General features: G+C 46.1%; 1 protein-coding gene across 1 annotated transcript in view; it reads left to right on the plus strand.

The window, feature by feature from the left end:
• The first annotated feature begins 523 nt into the window (after positions 1–523).
• The window catches only part of MYO10 (myosin X), a 227,099-nt gene continuing 208,546 nt past the window's right edge, over positions 524–19,076 (plus strand). The window contains exon 1 of the mRNA XM_029941062.1: positions 524–992. Within this exon, the coding sequence (XP_029796922.1) occupies positions 972–992 (21 nt within the window). The 5' untranslated portion in view covers positions 524–971. The remainder of the gene's footprint in view (positions 993–19,076) is intronic.

The following is a 19,076-nucleotide window of genomic DNA, read 5'->3' on the forward strand; positions in this document are numbered from 1 at the left end:
ACGGGAAGGCAGCTTCTAGAAATTCTGAGTAGCCTTCGTTCTCCGCTTTGATCTGGCCCAACAGCCGGGGCAGCTCGGCCGACCGCGCTTCCTTCCCTCGGGGTCGCTCATCTGCCGAGCTGCATTAATGAGATCCGTGTTGAGCGAGTTCCAGGGTCCGCTGAAGATCAAAGGCACAAAAGAATCCCCCAACCCCTCCTCCCCGGTGACTATTTGGTCTCTATCACCAGAGGGTAGAGTCAACTCCCCCGCCCACGCCTGGATGGGGAGGCGGGGACACTAGCGGGTGAGGCCCCAGCCCCGCCCTCCCCTCCCGCAGCCGAGCGGGCTTCTGCCCCAGGCGGGGTAGGCGGGGCCAGATCCTGCCGACGCGCGGGGCGGGGTTGGCGAGGGCTGAGCTCCTGGAGGGGCGGGCGAGTGGGCGGGGTTAAGCGCCTGGAGGGGCGGGGCGGTGCCAGTGGGCGGGGCGAGTGCTCCGGTCTGCAAATCTCCGCGCTGCGGTGAGCCGGCTGAGTCTAGGCGCACGAACCCTCACCGCGGCGGCGCTCGCGCTGGGATAGACACTCCGGGCTCGCTTTGTGGCCGCTGTCCCCCTGTCGCGGCGAGCGCCTCCCGCTGGGGCGCAGAAGGAGGGGGGCGCGCTCCCAAGACCCCCGCCGCCCTCCCCCAGCCCGGGGGAAGAATGTGTCACCAGCTGTTCTCCGCTCGCGAGCGCTGCGCGCAGAAGTAAGGAACTTGGAGGCAGGGAGACAAAGGCTGCAGTTGGGACGGATGAGTTAGAGACTTGGGTTTGGGCAAACAAAAGGTGCGAAAGACGAGAAGGGGGTAAGGCGATGGCAGCCGGGGAGCCCCGCGGGCTCGGGTTCCTGGGAATCGCGCCGTGACACGCATGGTTTCCCCGGACCGTCTGCTGGGCTGACTTCCGCGAGCCGGACGCGGGACTCGGGCAAGTTGGGGAGCGCCCTGGAACAATGGACAACTTCTTCCCCGAGGTGAGTGCGCTCGCGCCGGCGACCCTGCCGGGACCTGGCCCCGCGCCCCGGGACGGATCTACCCACCGCGCCGCGCGCACGCTTGGGACCCGGTCCTAAGCCCGGGAGGGTGAAACTTTCCGGGAGTCGCCCGAAATCACCCCCGGGGAGTCTCCGGATGAGTAAGCCGAGGCAGGTTTTGTTTCGTCCCGCGCTCCGGGACGTAGCGAAGGTGAGCCTCCTTCCGCGTGGGTGGCTGGCTCCCCGGTGTCCCTGCGGCACCCCGCGCGGGGTGAGGCGCCGGGCGCCGGGCCCCGACCGCCGGGGTGCGGGAAGCCCAATCACATGTTCTACGGGGACGTGCCTTTCTCCAAGAAAGTTCTGGTCTGGTATTTCCTTTGCAAAACGTGCCGGCTTCCTGTGAGAGGGGCGCAAACCCTTCCAGAGGAGACGGCTTAATGAAGTGCGAGAAAGGGAGGCGAGGGTTTAATCATTCACTGTGTTCTCTGCCTGCGGGACCTTTGGAGTCTAGGTCCTAGCTCTCACCTAGCTGTGCTCCTTCAGGGTTTGAGATCATTCCAGAGGCAGAGATCAAAAGATCGTGTGCGTATGCTGACGGTCCCTGGCAGATTTTGAATTCGAATTGAAAGAAAATCGTTTGGAGGCAAACAGTGATTATTTTTAACGTTTAGGCTGGTGCCCCTTTTGAGGGTCATTGAGGGCGGGACACACGGTTACTTGAAACCCTTGACTTGAAAACCTCCCTGGGATGGAGAGTTATTGTGGTTTCTTGGCTCGCTCTCCTTTCTTGGTTCTGTTTATTTAATAAATTCTGTTTAAATTTGAGGTTTGAAGTGGCTCAAAGTAAACTTAGTTGACTTAAGGGAGTCTGATGTGACTTTCATTGGAAGCCAGGGGACGTTTCCTGAATCCAGGACAGATTTGGAACCTTCCAGCAAATTAGATTGGTGAGGGTTTGCCTCTGTCGCTAACTTGCTTTATCAGATTTAATTGGAGATAATATTTCGCGTCGCTCAGCCTGCTGGATGCTTACTTTACTCTTAGACAACCGTATTAATGGCCAAAGTAATAAATACATTCTTGTGTAACAGTAATACCCACCTTTCTCAAAGTGGCATCTCATATGTGATACCCACATTTGCTGTGAGAAGCAGACTGGGGAGGACTTACCCGGTAATTCACACACACATGTGTATATATATACACATTTTACACACACACACACACACACACACACACATATTTTACTTTTAAAGAAATCTGTGGTCGAGACTATAGCATTTTTTTTTTTAAACCCATAGCTCTTTGTTTTCCTGACACTAAGAAAACACCAGAACTTTTTACAGGAGTTGCAGGTTAACCAAAGATGGGCCAGTGGGCTGTTTAATTGCTTTCATCTGTAAGAAAACTTAGGCTCCGCCTGCAGGACACATAAGTCCCCACAAGCCTGGTTTTGGACCTAGGAGGGGAGGGGGCTTGTGGCCTCCCCCCCTGGGAAAAACTTTGCCCCCTAGTGCAAGTGGGGGGAACTGCAGGATAAGTGGGACAACTGTGACCTGCCCTCACTTTCTCTGAAATCCTCTGGTTTCTTACATCATACCTTGTAAGGTACATACACTTACATTGGTTCAATATAAGGAGACCTGGTTGTTGGATTTTATTTCAGTGATTAATATGTAATATTGAAGTTGGCCTTTGGTGATCATCTACTCCATCCCCTTCCATTTTCTCCATGATGAATCTTAGCCTAAAGATGTTAAGTCACTTGCCCAAGTTTGAAGAGCTTATTACAGAACCCAGAGCCTTTTTCCTCTGTTGTTGGGGACTCAAGGATTTGGGGGAAATTTTCAGTTATTTAAAGTTATGTGTTTGGGGCGCCTGGGTGGCTCAGTAGGTTAAGCATCCCACTTCGGCTCAGGTCATGATCTCCCAGTTGGTGGGTTCAAGCCATGAGTCTGGCTTCGTGCTGACAGCTCAGAGCCTGGAGCCTGCTTCGGATTCTGTCTGTCTGACTCTCTCTGCCCCTCCCCCGCTAATGTTCTGTCTCTCTCTCATAAATAAATACATTAAAAAAACTTAATAAAACTAAAATAGTTATGCTTTTAATCTTGTGATGTATTTGTAGCACAATATTAATTTCTAATCAGCCTTCAAAGTTCCACCCCTAATTGTAATGACCTTGGGGGCCATCAAGGGCCAGTCAGAGAAGCAACACGGTGCTGTATTAATTAGACACAAACTCCTAATATAAATCTTATCTCTGTTAGTGTCTTACAACAGACCATCCTTTTATTAAATTTTGTGAAATTCTCCAGTGAAGAAAATCATGGGACGTCCTGTTAGAGTAGAAACAGTTAATGTAGATGTGATCTTTTTCCAAGGACAGCCAAATGTAGGGACTCACTGCTGAGTAGTGTCCTGGTAACTGGTGTCCCTGCTAACTTTTTCCATTGTGACTTAGGCATCATGGCTTGTTGCTTGTTGGACAACAGTTTGAGGCTAACCTGCACTAGCAATTGAAAAAAAAAAAGTGGGCACCCGGGTGGCTCAGTCAGTTAAGCGTCCAGCTTCGGCTCAGGTCATGATCTCAGGGTTTGTGGGTTCGAGCCCCACATTGGGCTCTGTGCTGACAGCTAGCTCAGAGCCTGGAGCCTGTTTTGGATTCTGTGTCTCCCTCTATCTCTCAAAACTAAACAGAAAAAAAAAAAAATGAAAAGGGGAACAAGATGTCACATGTATTAGCTCTCTGTGAGCAGAGCCGGACAATAACAAAATGGGAGCTCCTTGTGACTAGCAGCCACTAGTTAGAGCTAGACCCGGGTTTCTCAAACCAGCTGCCATTGACATTGTGGCTCAGTTAATTCTTTGTTGTTGGGAGGCTGTCCTGTGCATTGTAGGATGCTGAGCAGTATCACTGGTAGAGGTAGCTCATAGCGCCCCCACCAGGTGCTGGTAGCGCCCCCAAGTTGTGACAACCAAAACGTTCGCAGACGTTGCTTCCTGAGCCCCCGTGAGTAAAATCACTCCTCACTCCCAGTAGAGAACCTCGGGGCCAGCCCATGGAGCGTTTGTTGCCTCTTGGAATTCATTCCTGTGCGTGTTGCAAGCACACCTTCCTGCCCGCACTTGCCTGCTTTAAAACGCTCCGGCGGCCAGTGAGATGCCCGTGAGGTTTGTCTTCAGAACGTCCCTTGGGATTGGAGAAGCCGAGTCCCCCACACTCCCCGACCGTGCCACAGTTCCGTCATGACCTTACATTTTCATGGCTTCTGTCCATTAAATCGTGTGTGCACTTCTGGGAAAACTTGCTTTTTCAGCGTTTGGAGTTGTTAAAAAGTTTAACAGTTGAGGTCTGTCTGTAACCAGAAGCCTTTTTTTTTTTTTTTAAAGCAAACAGAAAAGGCTCAACCAAGAGGCAAGATTATTTTGCAAACATGTTGTTGGGATTTTGAAGTGGGTGGGGTTTCCATGTCCCCGGGGGCCAGGTAGGCAAGGCAGGAGAGTAGTGGAGGGCCGGTGAGCCCCTGCTGAACACATAGAAGGACTCCACTGTTCTGTTTTCTAGTTTAGGAAGAGGTGTGGCCCTAACCAGAGATCTGAGGATTATTGACGGGAGGTATAGGACTGCTCTGATCTTCAGAATAAATATGTAAAATGCCCATAAGGATCCTGAATAAAGCATAGAAGGCAGGTTATTAATGTCTTGAGCTAAATTGCTGGTGAAAACCTCCCAGCGGCACCTGTTTCTTACCCTCAGGTGGAATCACCTTCCTCGTTTCCACTTAATTTGGGAAGGTGGCTTGGTTTTGCTTGTTAACCTGGGTCCAAATAGCTTTTTAAGCTGGAAGTCATTTTTGAGCCTATTTCTCTCCCCCCTTTCATAGTATTTTTGTTGTGTTTTGGGTTTCAGTGATATTGATTGCCGTGGTTAAAAAAACTAAGTGGTATTTTTGGGGGCTCCTGGCTCCAGCAGATCCTGAACCCGACCCCTTTGACAACTATACAAAAGAGGCCATTTGCTGGGGTTGTCTTTTTTTTTTTCCCCACAATGGAGTTCTAGTGCCTTGTCTTTTCTGCACATCCAGTCAAGGTTTCTGTTGTCACATACTCATTCCTTGGCCCCTTCCATGTTAGGGACAGCAGAGTCCTGAGAGCAGCTGCAAGCTGGACGCTTGTCACCAGCAGGGAGCCCTGATCTCCCTGGTCTGGCAGGGAGGGGCTGTTCTCCTCATATCATGTGGCTTGCTGTTCTCACCTCTCAAATCGGGCATGAACCGGCATGGGCGGGGCTTCCGCTATTTAACCAGAGTGGTGGCAGGGGAGAAGCGTGTTTGCTTTTTTAGTCTGCTGGCGTTAAGTGGGGTCACCTCTAAGGACCCTCACCTTGAATGTGCTCTTCTGTTGAAATTGATAGGAAATAGGTGACTTTGTTTTTTAATTAAAAAAATTTTAATGTTTATTTTTGAAAGAGACAGAGTGGGGGAGGAAGAGAGAGATGGAGACGCAGAATTCAGAGCAGGCTCCAGGCTCCAAGCTGTCAGCACAGAGCCCTCCTTGGGGCTCGAACTCCCAAACTGCAAGATCATGACCTGAGCTGAAGTCAGATGCTCAACCGACTGAGCCACCCAGGCGCCCTTATGTTTTTAGTTTTAAAATTCGGTTTTTAATGAAGTGTAATTAACATACTGTGTTATATTAGTTTCAGGTGTATTAATAGAAGGATTCAACAATCCTGTGTGTTACTACTCCGTGCTCATCACCAGAGGTGTACTCTTATTCCTCTCAATTTGTATCTGTAAGGACACCTCCTTGATGCATTTCAAACTTTGGCACTCAGAGTAACTGCTACATAACATTTTCATATCATCTGCAGGGAACATTCAAGAATGAGCAAATACTGACATCCACGTTAAGCTTGGCAGTACTTCCCCACACCTGAATGCCCCCAAAGTGCTTCATTTTTAAAAGTAGAAAATATGTAGCTTTTGGGAGCCCAGCTGCACCCCACCCCCCACCCCGTGAGGTCGGTCTTGGATTTTCTGACCTTGGGCTTTATTTCTGCGGGGATAATAGTGTCAACCTTGCATGATGATTAGAATTTGAGACTTGGCACATGGCAGGTGAGTAAGAAGAGCTTAGTTACAGTAACTTAGAAAGTAAGAGTGAGTGGCTCTTGATGGTGAATGAAACTCCAGAATTCAGCAGGGCAGGGAGACCTTGACCTTAGTGCTGTTCCCCAGTATCCTGTCGTGTGCTAGGGTGCATTTATTCATTTCCTCCCTTTCAACCTGTACACTTCTGGCAGATTTTGCCTTTCCAGAATTCTGTCTAAAGCATGGCCGTATTGCTTATAAAATCAAGCTCACATTCCTTGGTCTGATTTTCCAGGCGTTCTGAGCTTGCAACTAACTCCGTATTAATTTCCCCAGGTGAATTCCACCTTGGAGGATCTCTTAAGGTCCTTCTCCACACCTTTGTGCGTGCTGTGCTCTCTGCTGACCTATGTTCTGTCTGGCTAGCGCCTTTTGGACATCATCCCTGATTGGTCTAGTTCACAGTGACCCCCCCCCCTTTCTTTCCTCTGAACTTGCTCTGCCTTTTTCTGTCCTGGTCTCATTAGGAATTTACCTGGTTTGCTAGAGGCTTTACTTATCTTTTTCTTTTTCTCCCTCTCAAATGAGTAAACCAAGCCTGAACTGGTTAAATATCTCATTTATAAGTTTTACCACCTCGTTTGCACTGAGAGGTCTTTAAGGATAGAGTTCTCTTTCTTTGCATAGCCTTTATTTTCCCAAGTACAGAACCTTTTATGGTGAGAGCAGTGATGCTTCTAACATTGTTTTCCTTGACTGTGAAGCATTTTACAATGCTTGGGGGACAGTAATAACTACGGTTCATCTGTATTGAGAGCTCTGTGTGCCAGGCATGTTCCTGAGAGCTGGGCATTCAGTGCCTCATGTAAGCTATCTGACAGCTCAAGGAGTAAGTCCCCGTAGATGAAGAAAGTGAGACACAGAGAGGTTAAGTAAGTGGCCGAGTGTCACACAGTCAGAAAGTGATCGTCAGGAATCGACCATAGACCTGTGTCTCTAGAACCTCTGTATTTGTCACTGTCACTCTTTTCTGTCCTGTTGCTGTCCTTTGCCTTCTGCTTGTACCATTGTTCCTACACCCTTTGAAGTGCAGTAGGTGGTTCGTTAATGATTTTTGAGTTAAAATGCGTGGGGGTTTGGGCTCACAGGTAATCCACACTCCAAAAAACCTCAGCCCAGTAGGAAAGCATTAAATCCTGCCGTTAATTTTTATCTGGTTTGCTTTTTCACTTAAAGAAGACATACCTTCTGTTTCCCTGCAAAATGTGGTTCCTAAAGCGGCTGGCCCCGACCTCATGAGGATGGTAGGAGGACTTACGTGAGGAGACTCTTAGAAACCTAGCTTTGTGAGATGTGTCTGTTACAAGAAAGGGCCGGACTCATTTGTTTCCCCAGTTCTAGCTAGCAAGTGTCAGTGTTTGCCTTTGAGGTTTTCTTGATGGAGTCTTCTCTTTCAGTTCAGGATTCTGGCAACTTTCCCAGCGTTGCTCTGTATCGGTTGTGTTTCGCTTCAGCTTCTGCTCGTGGGGTGATCCCTGACGGCACAGCCGGAAGTTTCTCAGAGCGTTCCTTGGTTAAGACGGTTTGCAGCCTCGCCGAGAGCTTTTCGGGAAATGTGTCGGCCAGGTCTAAAGTACGCAACTTGAGTCCCCAGTTTAAATTTGGCGCCTCATGTCACATGACCTCCTATCACCTGACTCTGCCAGTTACCGGGAAAGGTGTTCGAGTTCTTGCCTGTTGAAATACAGCCAGAGCGAGGGAGTGGCACATGCGGGTTGTAAATTTAATTCCTGTGCCCAAGCTGCCGTATCGGTTCTGCAGCCTTAAAATCGTCTCTGTGTAAAAGCATTTTGTATGTGAATGTTTTTTTAAGTGTGTTATTACAAAGAAAAGATGGGTGCAAGGTTGAATTTTTGCATTTTGGGGTAGGCTTGCCTTTTTTTTACTGCTTGTTGGTCATTTAGAGGTGAAGGTAAAAGATTTGGAGGATGTTGGAGTAGACCGTAAGCTCTTGAACATGGCTTCTTACCTAACATTGGGTCCTAAAACAAGTCTAATTCTTTTAAATGTCTTTTTTTTTGACTATTAATAACATTTGAGAAGTACCCACTGACAATGTTATATATAATGGAGAGAAGTGGACTTTTCTACAAAAGCGTGTGTTCGTGAAGACTACTTTTTGTGTGTTAAAATTCACTTTAAAAGAAGTTCTTCCATAGACCACATGCTCATGTGTGTGGCTACATTAGTAAATTCTTGGTTTTATTAGCTTCATAGATATTTAAATGACATTTAAGGGAATATGTTTATTTATTTTTACTTTTTTAAATGTCTGCTTTTTTTTATAGTTTATTGTTAAGTTGGTTTCCATATAACACCCAGTGCTCATCCCAACAAGTGCCCCTTTCCATGCCCATCACCCCCTTCCCCTCTCCCCCACCCCATCACCCTCAGTTTGTTCTCAGTATTCTGGAGTCTCTTATGGTTTGCCTCCCTCTCCTTAGCTATTTTTTCCCCTTCCCCATCCCCCATGGCCCTCTGTTAGGTTTCTCCTGTTCCGCATATGAGTGCAAACATATGGTATCTGTCCTTCTCTGACTTATTTCACTCAGCATGACACCCTCGAGGTCCATCCACGTTGCCACGAATGGCCAGATTTCATTCTTTCTCATTGCCCTGTAGTACTCCATTGTATAGATAAACCACATCTTCTTGATCCATTCGTCAGGTGATGGACATTTAGGCTCTTTCCATGATTTGGCTACTGTTGACAGTGCTGCTAGGAACATTGGGGTACATGTGCCCTTATGCCTCAGCCCTCCTGTATCCCTTGGGGAAATCCCTAGCAGTTATTGCTGGGTCATAGGGGAGTTCTATGGATAGTTTTTTGAGGAACCTCCACACTGTTTTCCAGAGCGGCTGCACCAGTTTACATTCCCACCAACAGTGTAGGAGGGTGCCCATCTCTCCACATCCTCGCCAGCATCTATAGTCTTCTGATTTGTTCATTTTAGCCACTCTGACCGACGTGAGCTGGTATCTCAGTGTGGTTTTGATTTGTATTTCTAAGAGAATATATTTAGAATTAGGAACATTCATGTGTTAAAAAACTTTTGTGAACATAGATTTACTGTGTTATCAGTAATTGACATTACCATGTCAAAGTAAGGTTCTATTTGCCACATCATTCTTAATTTCTTCTTTCCTTATTCCAGCAAAGAAAATGTACTAACTTTAGAAAATGCTATAAGAGACAGAAACTCCCTGGGTCCTTTCTTTTTTTAAATGTTTGTTTAATCGTTTAATTTTAATGTTTGTTTAATTACTGAAAAGGAGCTGGGAGGAGCAGAAAGAGCGGGGGACAGAAGATCTGGAGCGGGCTCTGCACGAATAGCAAACAGCCCGATGCAGGGCTTGAACTCGCAAACCGTAAGATCCTGACCTGAGCCGAGGTCCGATGCTTAACTGAGCCCCCCAGCTGCCTGCCCCCGGGTCCTACATTTAATGTTTTGGAATGCGTGTTTTCCATGCCTCTGTATCTATGTTTCTATAAAAGTGCATCTGAAATGTTTCTCATTTAAGAGTTGAGAAAATTTTTAATTGTCACAAAAATTGCACATGTCATTTTCAGGGCCAGGGCAGGACTACAAATGCAGACCTCTATCACATATCTAAACATTTAACAGTTATAAATCAGGCTTACAAACTGGTAAATAAAATGTCTTTGCCTACTTTGACATATATAGCTTCACAAGGACACAGTCATAAAGTTTGTGTAAAGAGCTGTGTTTTTTATTGTTGAAAGTCAGCAGAATATCAAAGGTAAAAGAAAATAATGACAGTTGCACATGCGTGGCCATCCTGTTGCCAGGCCAGTGATATTTGCATGAGTAATAGACTGTATAGTCCATAATATATTTTCCGTAAATCTAGTTTCCTTGCCCATATTTCATCAGAATCACAAATTATAGGGTTATCGTCAAGATTTTTACAGTTTATGTTTGATTGTCAGTAACACCAACGTAAAAGGACTTTCTTAAGTCATCGTGGTTCTTGGATTGTTTTTTAATTAAGGAAAAGGCCTGCATTGTAAAGTAGGACAGTAGTTTTGACATTGTCAACAAAATTTATACAGCAATATTTATTTTTCTTTTTTAATTGAAGCATAAATAACATAGTGTTATTAGTTGCAGGTGTGCAGCATAGTAAATCACCAACTACACATTGCTCACTACTCACCAAGATCAATATACTCTGAATCCCTTTTATCTATTTCACTCATACAGTGATATTTAGGTTAAAAAGAGAATAGGGTTACATGAGATCATTGATATTACCGAAAGTAATATAAATAATATTTTCATAAATATTTTCATTATGTAAATCCTATCATGAATACTGTGAATTTTCACTGTTAGACTTTTCCATGCTGTGTATATTATAAAGAAAACAAGTTAATTCATTAAAAATCTGTTTTCAATGTTTATTTTTGAGAAAGGGGGAATGCGACAGGGGAGGGGCAGAGAGAGTAGGAGACACAGAATCCGAAGCAGGCTCCAGACTCCGACCTGTCAGCACGGAGCCCAAGGCGGGGCTTGAACTCATGGACTGCAAGATCATGACTTGAGCTGAAGTCGGACACTTAACGGACTGAGCCACCCAAGCACCTCCCCAAAATCTGTTTTCAGATGAAACTATACCTTAACGCATCTTGGCCACAAAATAATCTGCATAAAAATGTGTTTGGGGATTATGTGAAGGAATCTTTTCCTTCCTGGTCTTGTAAATGTTTTTATTTCCATAATCTGTTTTATATATTTTCTTGAAATTTCAGTTTTTTTGAGTGCTTCATGTATCATTTTTCACATTTGCAATTTTTCTCTAAAGTTTTAAGAGCAGTGTTTTAAAGTGAAATAGCCAAATTCTGTTTGGAGTTTTTCAAAACTTTTGCTAGTATTAATAGTAAACAGTTATTCACTTCAAGTAACGGTCATAACTGTACATCCAAAATAATATTTTCCACCAATGACCATGATCCATTCTTTGAGGAACTTGTTTATTACATTTATTGTTGTTATTATTATTTTATTATCATTATTATTATTGTTATTGTCATTGTGATATGCTGGGCACACTCCAGAGTTTACAGTCCAAGGCAGGAGTCCTATTTGTCCGGGTCTAAGAATGATCCTGCCCATTCCTCCTGGGCATATATCATCATTTATATGACCATTTTAGGTTGTTTCTAGTTGTTTGCTTTTCTAGAAGAGAGTACATGAATGTCTTTATACCTAGATCATTGTACCCTTGTCTATTTCTTGAGGATAAAATTTCCTGGAAGTGGACACATTTGATTAAAGAGTTTGCACGTTTTTACTTGATTGTTGGGCAGCGAAAGTTTTATGAGAGGTGTCAGTGCACCTTACATAGAGCAAGCCCTGCAGAGACACCCTGACCTGATGTATTCGTGATGGGGATTTTGTGACCTCTAATTAGAATCTTAATGACATGCATTGTTACACATAGGAAGTTATCACCGGACGCTAGGTTGCTGGGTCAGCTGTCAGGCTCTCCTCTGAGCTGCAGTGAATCACAAGCAGGGCTGCTGCCCTCAGAAAATCCCTGTGTGGGTCCTGATGTTCATTAAGGTCGAAGGACCTGGCTTTACGTTGCCTGGAGAGCCATTGGCCACTTGTTTTGAGGGAATTGTTTATGGATTTTTCTTTCAATTCTCATTTCTTTTGTTTTAACCCTGAGCCAAGTCACCAGGTGGTTATCTGGTTCTAACTGTAGGGACTTAGGTAACCTGCAATAGGGGGGCTTTAAAGCTTATTCTTATTACCCCATGAATCATGGACTTTGAAATACCTGTTAGGTGCTAGGTGAAAGTAACAGGATACCTTTTACAGTGCATACCGTTGTCACTTAATACTGGCTTGCATCAGGGCGCCTGGGGGGCTCAGTGGGTTAAGCGTCCTACTTCAGCTTGGGTTCTGATCTCATGGTTCATGAGTTCAAGCCCCACATCGGGCTCTGTGCTGACAGCTAGCTCAGAGCCTGGAGCCTGCTTCGGATTCTGTGTCTCCCTCTCTCTCTGCCCCTCCCCTGCTCATGCTCTGTCTCATTCTCTCTCAAAACTAAACATAAAAAATTTTAATACAGGTTTGCATCTGCTTATTCCCACCCGTATTTTGATCTTGTAATGATGTGAGCTAAGCCTTCTTGGGATGCTAAAAAATGCAACAAGATCTTCCTGCCGTCCCTCAGTATCTCATCAGGACTGGATGGAAAGGAGATTTCTTTGATGGAAGCTAAGATGTCTGGGGCCATTGAAAGTGTCCTCAGCGAGTCCGGAGTTGAGTCGGGCATAAGCGTGGGGGCAGCGAGGGACTCATCCAGGCGAAGGGTGTGATGAGCAGCAGGCAGTTTCCACCGTGGGCTTGCCACTCCATGAGGAGCCGTGTGCTCAGGTCCTGGCCGGGCACGCCACAGGCAACAGTGCACAGAAAGATGGAGAAGCATCCTTCGGATTCTTGCTCTCATCAAATCCTGGGTCCTGCCTCTCTGGGAGGAACGCTCAGTGAAGATGAGCCCAGTATGGAAGTGAGGGGAGGGGCTTACTGGGCAGGGGCTCTGTCTTCCTGCTCCTTATTGCTTCTGGTGCCGTGCTTTGCAAACAGAGATAGTTTCTTGGGCACAGGGGAAAAGAGAGACATCTATGGAAAGGAACTCTAACTAACTTTGTCCCCAACCCCCGTGAGGGGCCACCTGCTTTCCCAGCCCAGGACTGTGCCCGAATTAATTGCCTTCACTTCCTACCAGTTCCCACGCCAGCCCCTTTTGCCTCCACCCCAAATCTCAGTACCTCTTTCCTCTTGTAATTAAAATAGGAGCTGAGAGTTCTTCCCGAGTCCTAGGAAGATGCCTTGGATTCTCACCACCCAGCAGGAGAGCCAAGAATTTCTCCGCACACAGATTTTCTTTATAGCTCCGGGTTTTGATGAAAAATATCCTCTTGCTCTTGTTTTTTCCACCAAGAATGTGCATAGTGTGTAACCATTGTTTCACCAACAAGCCCATGAGCTGTGCTTACAAGTGTAAGAGATTTTTTTCTTGCTTAGTTTATAGATATGAAATCTGTGTGTGCACTCATGTGCACGTAAGACCCCACGCCCGCACATGTCTGTAACACATGTACACGCACACAGGTTCCACATGTATACATATATGCACACACGTGTGTGTTAGTTGTAGCCTCGTGGGTCCAGACCGAGGCAGCCATGGCTGTTGGTGCGGGAAATCCAGTCTCTTACCCGAGGCCACGCTGCCGAAGGGTTTTGTCCACAGGTAGCAGGTGAATTTTTTTGCTGTTCAGAGGTCGTCCCTGTAGGCAGTGTTTCTGACCCGCTTACAGTTTTTTAAGAAGAAAAGAAGTTATAAGCTGTTTCCCCACCTTTTCACACGTTACTTGCCTTGCTGGGAAGGGGTCCTCAGAATACCACCTTACTAATCATTGACCTTGTGTTTCCTTAAGATTTTCATTCTTCAGGGATTCTCTCAAACGTAGGTGCCATGTTCAAAGAAATGAAGCCTGTGCATAGTGCATTTTCTTTTATCGAGTTTAGCTAGTGAAACTGTACTGATCACTTGGCAGGCACTAATTCATTTAACCTGCCAATAATCTTATGCGGTTGATACTATTCTCCTCTGTCTTACGTATAAGGATAGCGTCTCAAAGAAATTAAGTAATTTGCCCAAGTTCACAGAGCTGGGAAATGGTAGAACTGGAATTTGGATCCAAAGATCTCTAGCTCTAGGGAACTCAAATTCATTTGGAGGTGATGTCGGTTGTTTGTGTGGAAGGAGGTGAAGATAGCATCTGTGGTGAAATCATTAGGAATGTATGTTTGCATCTCCGTAGAGAGCAGACCAAAGTCAGGTGATACAAGCCCAAGAAGAATTACCTGTTTTTGCCAGTGACTGGACCAAGGAATTGACATTTTCCTGTAATCAAACAATAAAAACAGAAGCCTGATTGTTTTTGTAATGGGCCACTGAGCATTCATCCCGAGTGAGAGGCAGTGCAGGAGTTCTGTTGGGGAGAAAATTCAATGACTAGTTTCTTTTATTACAAAATTTTTTTTAATGTTTGTTCTTGAGAGAGAGGGAGGGCACAGAGCATGAGTGGGGAGGGGCAGAGCGAAAGAGGGACACAGAATCCTAAGCAGGTTCCAGACTCTAAGCTGTCAGCACAGAGCCCGACTCGGGGCAAGATTCTCGAGCCGTGAGATCATGAGCTGAGCCAAAGTTGGACATTTAATCAACTGAGCCATCCAGGTGCCCCTCAAAGACTAGTTTCTGTGAAATTTGTAGATTTCTGGGGAGAATTTCTACTGAAGAACAAGGTGACATTGAATTTCCTAAATCATTTTTCTTGGTTTTTGTGTGTTTGTGATCAAGGCCAGATTCCCATGAAGAGATGTGGTGAGAAGGCATGTTTGCTTTGGAATCGGCACGCAGTTTGTGAATCTTGCTTGTCATCCGCATCGCTGACGGCTTCTGTCTGCCTTGCTGCTGTGCGTGGCCCTCGGCTGTCGGGTCATACTTCCGCATCTGGACCTTTCACCTCTTCCTCTGCAGGGATGGGTGAAAGCGCCATTTCATTTAAGTTTAGGGATAAATCTTTTTTATAAAGACTTTCCTTTTTAGAGCAGTTTGACGTTCACAGCAAGTGATAAGATTTTAAGAAACCGTTTTGGAAATTGACCCTTTTTCTACTGACCTGAGATTTTTGCTTGATAATTAATTAATGGTTTACATTTAAGTGAACTTGACAAAGCTCTAATTCAGTTTCGGTGGCGATGTGTTGGCTGCTAATGTTTTCCATTCCTAATGTATACAGATTTTATAGTTTAAAGAGAAGTCGCTAGCATAAAGAACAAAGTCGCTAGCATGAAGAACATCATTATATCGGCAGATATATTTTTTATAAAGTGTGTAGTCTGAATGTTGCTAAGGGTTTGGTAGATCATTTATGGATGAGATTTGAATTTTATATAGAACAGTGGTTCTCAGCTGTTTCATTTTGCCTCCCTGGGGACACTCAGCCATGTGCGGAGACATTTTGGGGTTGTTACCACTCATGTAGGGAGGGCATGACTGGCGTTTAGTGGGTGGAGGTGAGGGTTACCGCAGAACTTCCTGGGTGCACGGGACTGCCCCCCACAACGCAGACTGATTCAGTTCCAATGTCAGTAGTGCCAAGACTGAGAAACCCCGATACAGAAGACTGACTTGATTCTGTAAAATTCTACCCTTTTGTATTTTAGTTTTCTGTTTCCTAAGGGAAATGAGGACTGCTAACATAATTTCCTGTAATGTATCTTTTAGGAGTATGCGTGCATGAGTGTGAATGACCTCTTCATCTGATTTTAAAAGTTTTTATTTATTTTTGAGAGAGAGAGACAGCGTAAGCAGGGGAGGGTCAGAGAGAGAGGGAGACACAGAATCCTAAGCAGGCTCCAGTCTCTGAGCTAGCGGTCAGCACGGAGCCTGACGTGGGGCTCAAACCCATGAACCGTGAGATCATGACCTAAGCCGAAGTCGGACACTCAACTGACTGAGCCAACTAGGCGCCCCCTGATTTTTTAATTTAATATTCAAATTCTATTTAGTATGGCTTAGTTATGTTATTATATATCTAGATCTAGAGTTCTCTGTATTCCGAAATTAATTTCTGTGGCATCAATGAAAAATATATTTATTCTTTTAAAAAATTTTTTTAATGTTTATTTTTGAGAAGAGAGAGAGAGACAGAGCATGAACAGGGGAGCAGCAGAGAGAGAGAGGGAGACACAGAATCTGAAGCAGGCTCCAGGCCCTGAGCTGTCAACACAGAGCCCGACGCAGGGCTTGAACTCACAAAGCACGAGATCAAAGTCAGATGCTTAACCAGCTGAGCCACCCAGGTGCCCCGAAAAATATATTTATTCTATGTCTGCGTATTTATACAGTGGGCTATAAAGTTAGTATTTCCTAGGTCTTTTTAACTATGGGCTTCTGTTTGTCCTTAAAGGCAAAGGACTAGACAGTAGGACCATTGCCATCACTGAGCACCAAGGGACCAACATGTAGATTTGACAAGGAAGAGAGCTGGAAGGGGCCAGACCTGGAGCTCTGCTCTTGGGTTCTGTCTCTGCCACCGTGTGATTATTTTCATTCATTTCTGAGCACTTTGGGTCACAGACCCTGATAATTCGTAGGGCGGCCTCCTGCAAGGCGTGAGTGAGCCTTTACCGACAAACTCCACGCCTTCCTTCCTTTTCCGCTTCTCCCTGTGTTGATGAGTAAGTGTGTGGTTTTTCTTTCGGCTTAATTTTCACCTAGCACGTTGTTTCTTGCATGCCGATGAATTCTTGCAGCAGCGAATCACTGAATGCTTGGGGAGGGTGGCAGAAACAGCAGGCCCAACTGCAAAAAAAAAAAAAAAAAAATAGAAGAATACTCCTAAGTCCACACCCTTCTTGTTCTCACCAAACCTGTGGGCAGCAGGAAAAGTAGGTTGGGTTCATCTTTAAAGTTCCTGGATTTAATCTGTGGTTTAAAAGTAAGGGCTTTAAAAAAAAATTTTTTTTTTTTTACATTTATTTTTTTTTGAGAGACAGAGAGTGAACAGGGGAGGGGCAAAGAGAGAAAGAGACACAGAATCAGAAGCAAGCTCCAGGCTCTGAGCTAGCGGTTAGCACAGCCCGGCGCGGGGCTCGAACCCATGAACCGTGAGATCATGACCTGAGCCGAAGTTTGATGCTCAGGCACCCCAAAGTGAGGACTTTTCTTCCCCCTTAAATTTCAGCTCTACTGAAGTATGATGTGGCATATAAAATTGTAAAATACTTAAAGTGTTAGGAGTTCTTCCTATGTTCCTGCTTTCCTTTTCTCCCCGACTAGCAGGAAGACTGAGCCGGGAAATAATCTGATCTTCTGTTGACTTTATTGCTTTTTAATGTGGAAGGTGCCAGAAACGAGACCTCTTTCTAGATGAACGTTAGTGTCTAGCCTGTTTCTATTTGTGGATGGGGTAAGGACTCCAAATAGGAGCGTTAGTTTGTTAGAACAAGCATCTGTACCACTATCTGTCGACACAGACTTCATTTACTAAATGGATGATTTGTTGGGCGTTAGCTGACCCTGATGTGGGATCAAGGACCCTGGACATGGTTCATGATGGGAAATCTGGGCTGGGCAGGTTGGTAGAGAGGCTGGAGCAATGGCGTCCTCGCCAAGCCCTGGCCCTACTACTCAGGGGACCGAGCCATTCAGCTGGTAAGGGATCTGTGCCAAGTACTTACTCACCAGCTCGGTCAATTCCGATTAATGATAAGGCCCTCGAGTACGGTGAGGGAGATCCCTGCTTCAGAGATCGCTGCTCGTTAGAGATCAGTGTTGATGGAATTCAGTGATTCACTTGTGCTGATGTACCTGGCATGCTGTGAGGTGAGGCAGCTAAAGTTGGCATCCGGCTGTAAGTGGGATTCCTGTCCCTGACTTACTGAGACCATGGTGCCAGGGGGTGCACCAGAAGATACCTGGGAAGTATAGCGGATTAACTGACGCACCTTGAAAGGTACCTTGGATTGGGGCGCCTGGGGGGCTCAGCCGGCTAAGCGTCAGCTCAGGTCACGATCTCACAGTTGGTGAGTTGGAGCCCAGCTTTGGGCTCTGTGCTGACAGCTCACAGCCTGGAGCCTGCTTCGGATTCTGCGTCTCCCTCTCTCTCTCTCTGCCCCTCCCTCACTCATTCTCATTCTCTCTCTCTCAAAAATAAATTAATAAAATTTAGCAATGGTTAGAACAAATATATATAAAAAAAGGTACCTTGTACCTTATCTAGAAGCTATAAACCTCTAACAACAGCCATAAGAGGACGTTTATGAGATGCTTTGTTGTGCTCACCCCTTCCTCTGTATCGTCTCTTTGAGTCTTTCTCTTGTTAGGAACCATTGTTAATCCCATCCAGGTTGAACCACCTGTTGCTTAGAGAGGTTAAGGAACTAGTCAAGTCCCAGAGCTGGGACGTGGATGCCAAGCCCCCCTCTGGTCTAACTCCAGAGACTGTTCATTTCCTCTAAGCTCGGATCTCAGGAGTTTACCCTGCCCTCCAGGCCAGGTGGATTTGGGGGTTTATCAAATGTTGGCACCCTTCCTGCTGCCCTGTGCTCCCCCACGAGGCAGCGATTACATTTCAAGGTGATTTTCACGGTTTGTGTATCTACTTGAGGGCGTGTTTTGTCTGGGGCTCCCCCACATACAGGACCTATCTGAGCTCAAACTCGGTATTCCCAAAGGAAAGGGCAACAGTGACTTGGCAGACATAACAGGCCTCCAGAGTTAAGGTGTGCAGACATCTCTCGTCCCGATGAGGGAGAACTGTGGCGTGTTTTGATTGGTCGTTTTGCTGGCCACTCTCTGGCACCATCGGTTTACTGATGATGGACATTAGGTCCCCTCGGGAGTGGGCCCTTCGGGCCTCGGAGGGGATCCCAGCAGCTCATGAAGCTTCCTTGGGAAGGTTGTCACAGGTCAGAGTCACACGGAGAGGCCGTGTGGCCGGCAGGAGGGTCACTGGAGGAGACTCTGTAGGTGAGCTTTCTCTGCCCAGCCACCTTCACGCTGCGATATTAAGGTCTTCATCACTCTGTCAGGAGCACACAGAAGTCGTTCATGTGCCTTTGTCTTTTCTGACCTTCTTTAGTGCCCGAGTCAGTGTTCCCAGATGCCCACTTGCCATGAGGAGCCCGGGCTCCCGGAGGATGGTGTATTGTTTCTTGCCTTAACTGGCACAATAAGTTCTTGCCTTAATTCACCATTGAGCTACAGCGAATAACCCGCATTTGGAGGGTATTCCTTCCTCCGGATCTCCTGCCTCTCCTCCTCTGTTCTCACACCTCCTTGGCAGCTGAGTCCCACGGCCTCCCCCGCCTCTCCCAATGTA

The sequence above is a fragment of the Suricata suricatta genome, chromosome 6 (assembly GCF_006229205.1).
Source record: "Suricata suricatta isolate VVHF042 chromosome 6, meerkat_22Aug2017_6uvM2_HiC, whole genome shotgun sequence".
NCBI classification, from domain to species: domain Eukaryota; kingdom Metazoa; phylum Chordata; class Mammalia; order Carnivora; family Herpestidae; genus Suricata; species Suricata suricatta.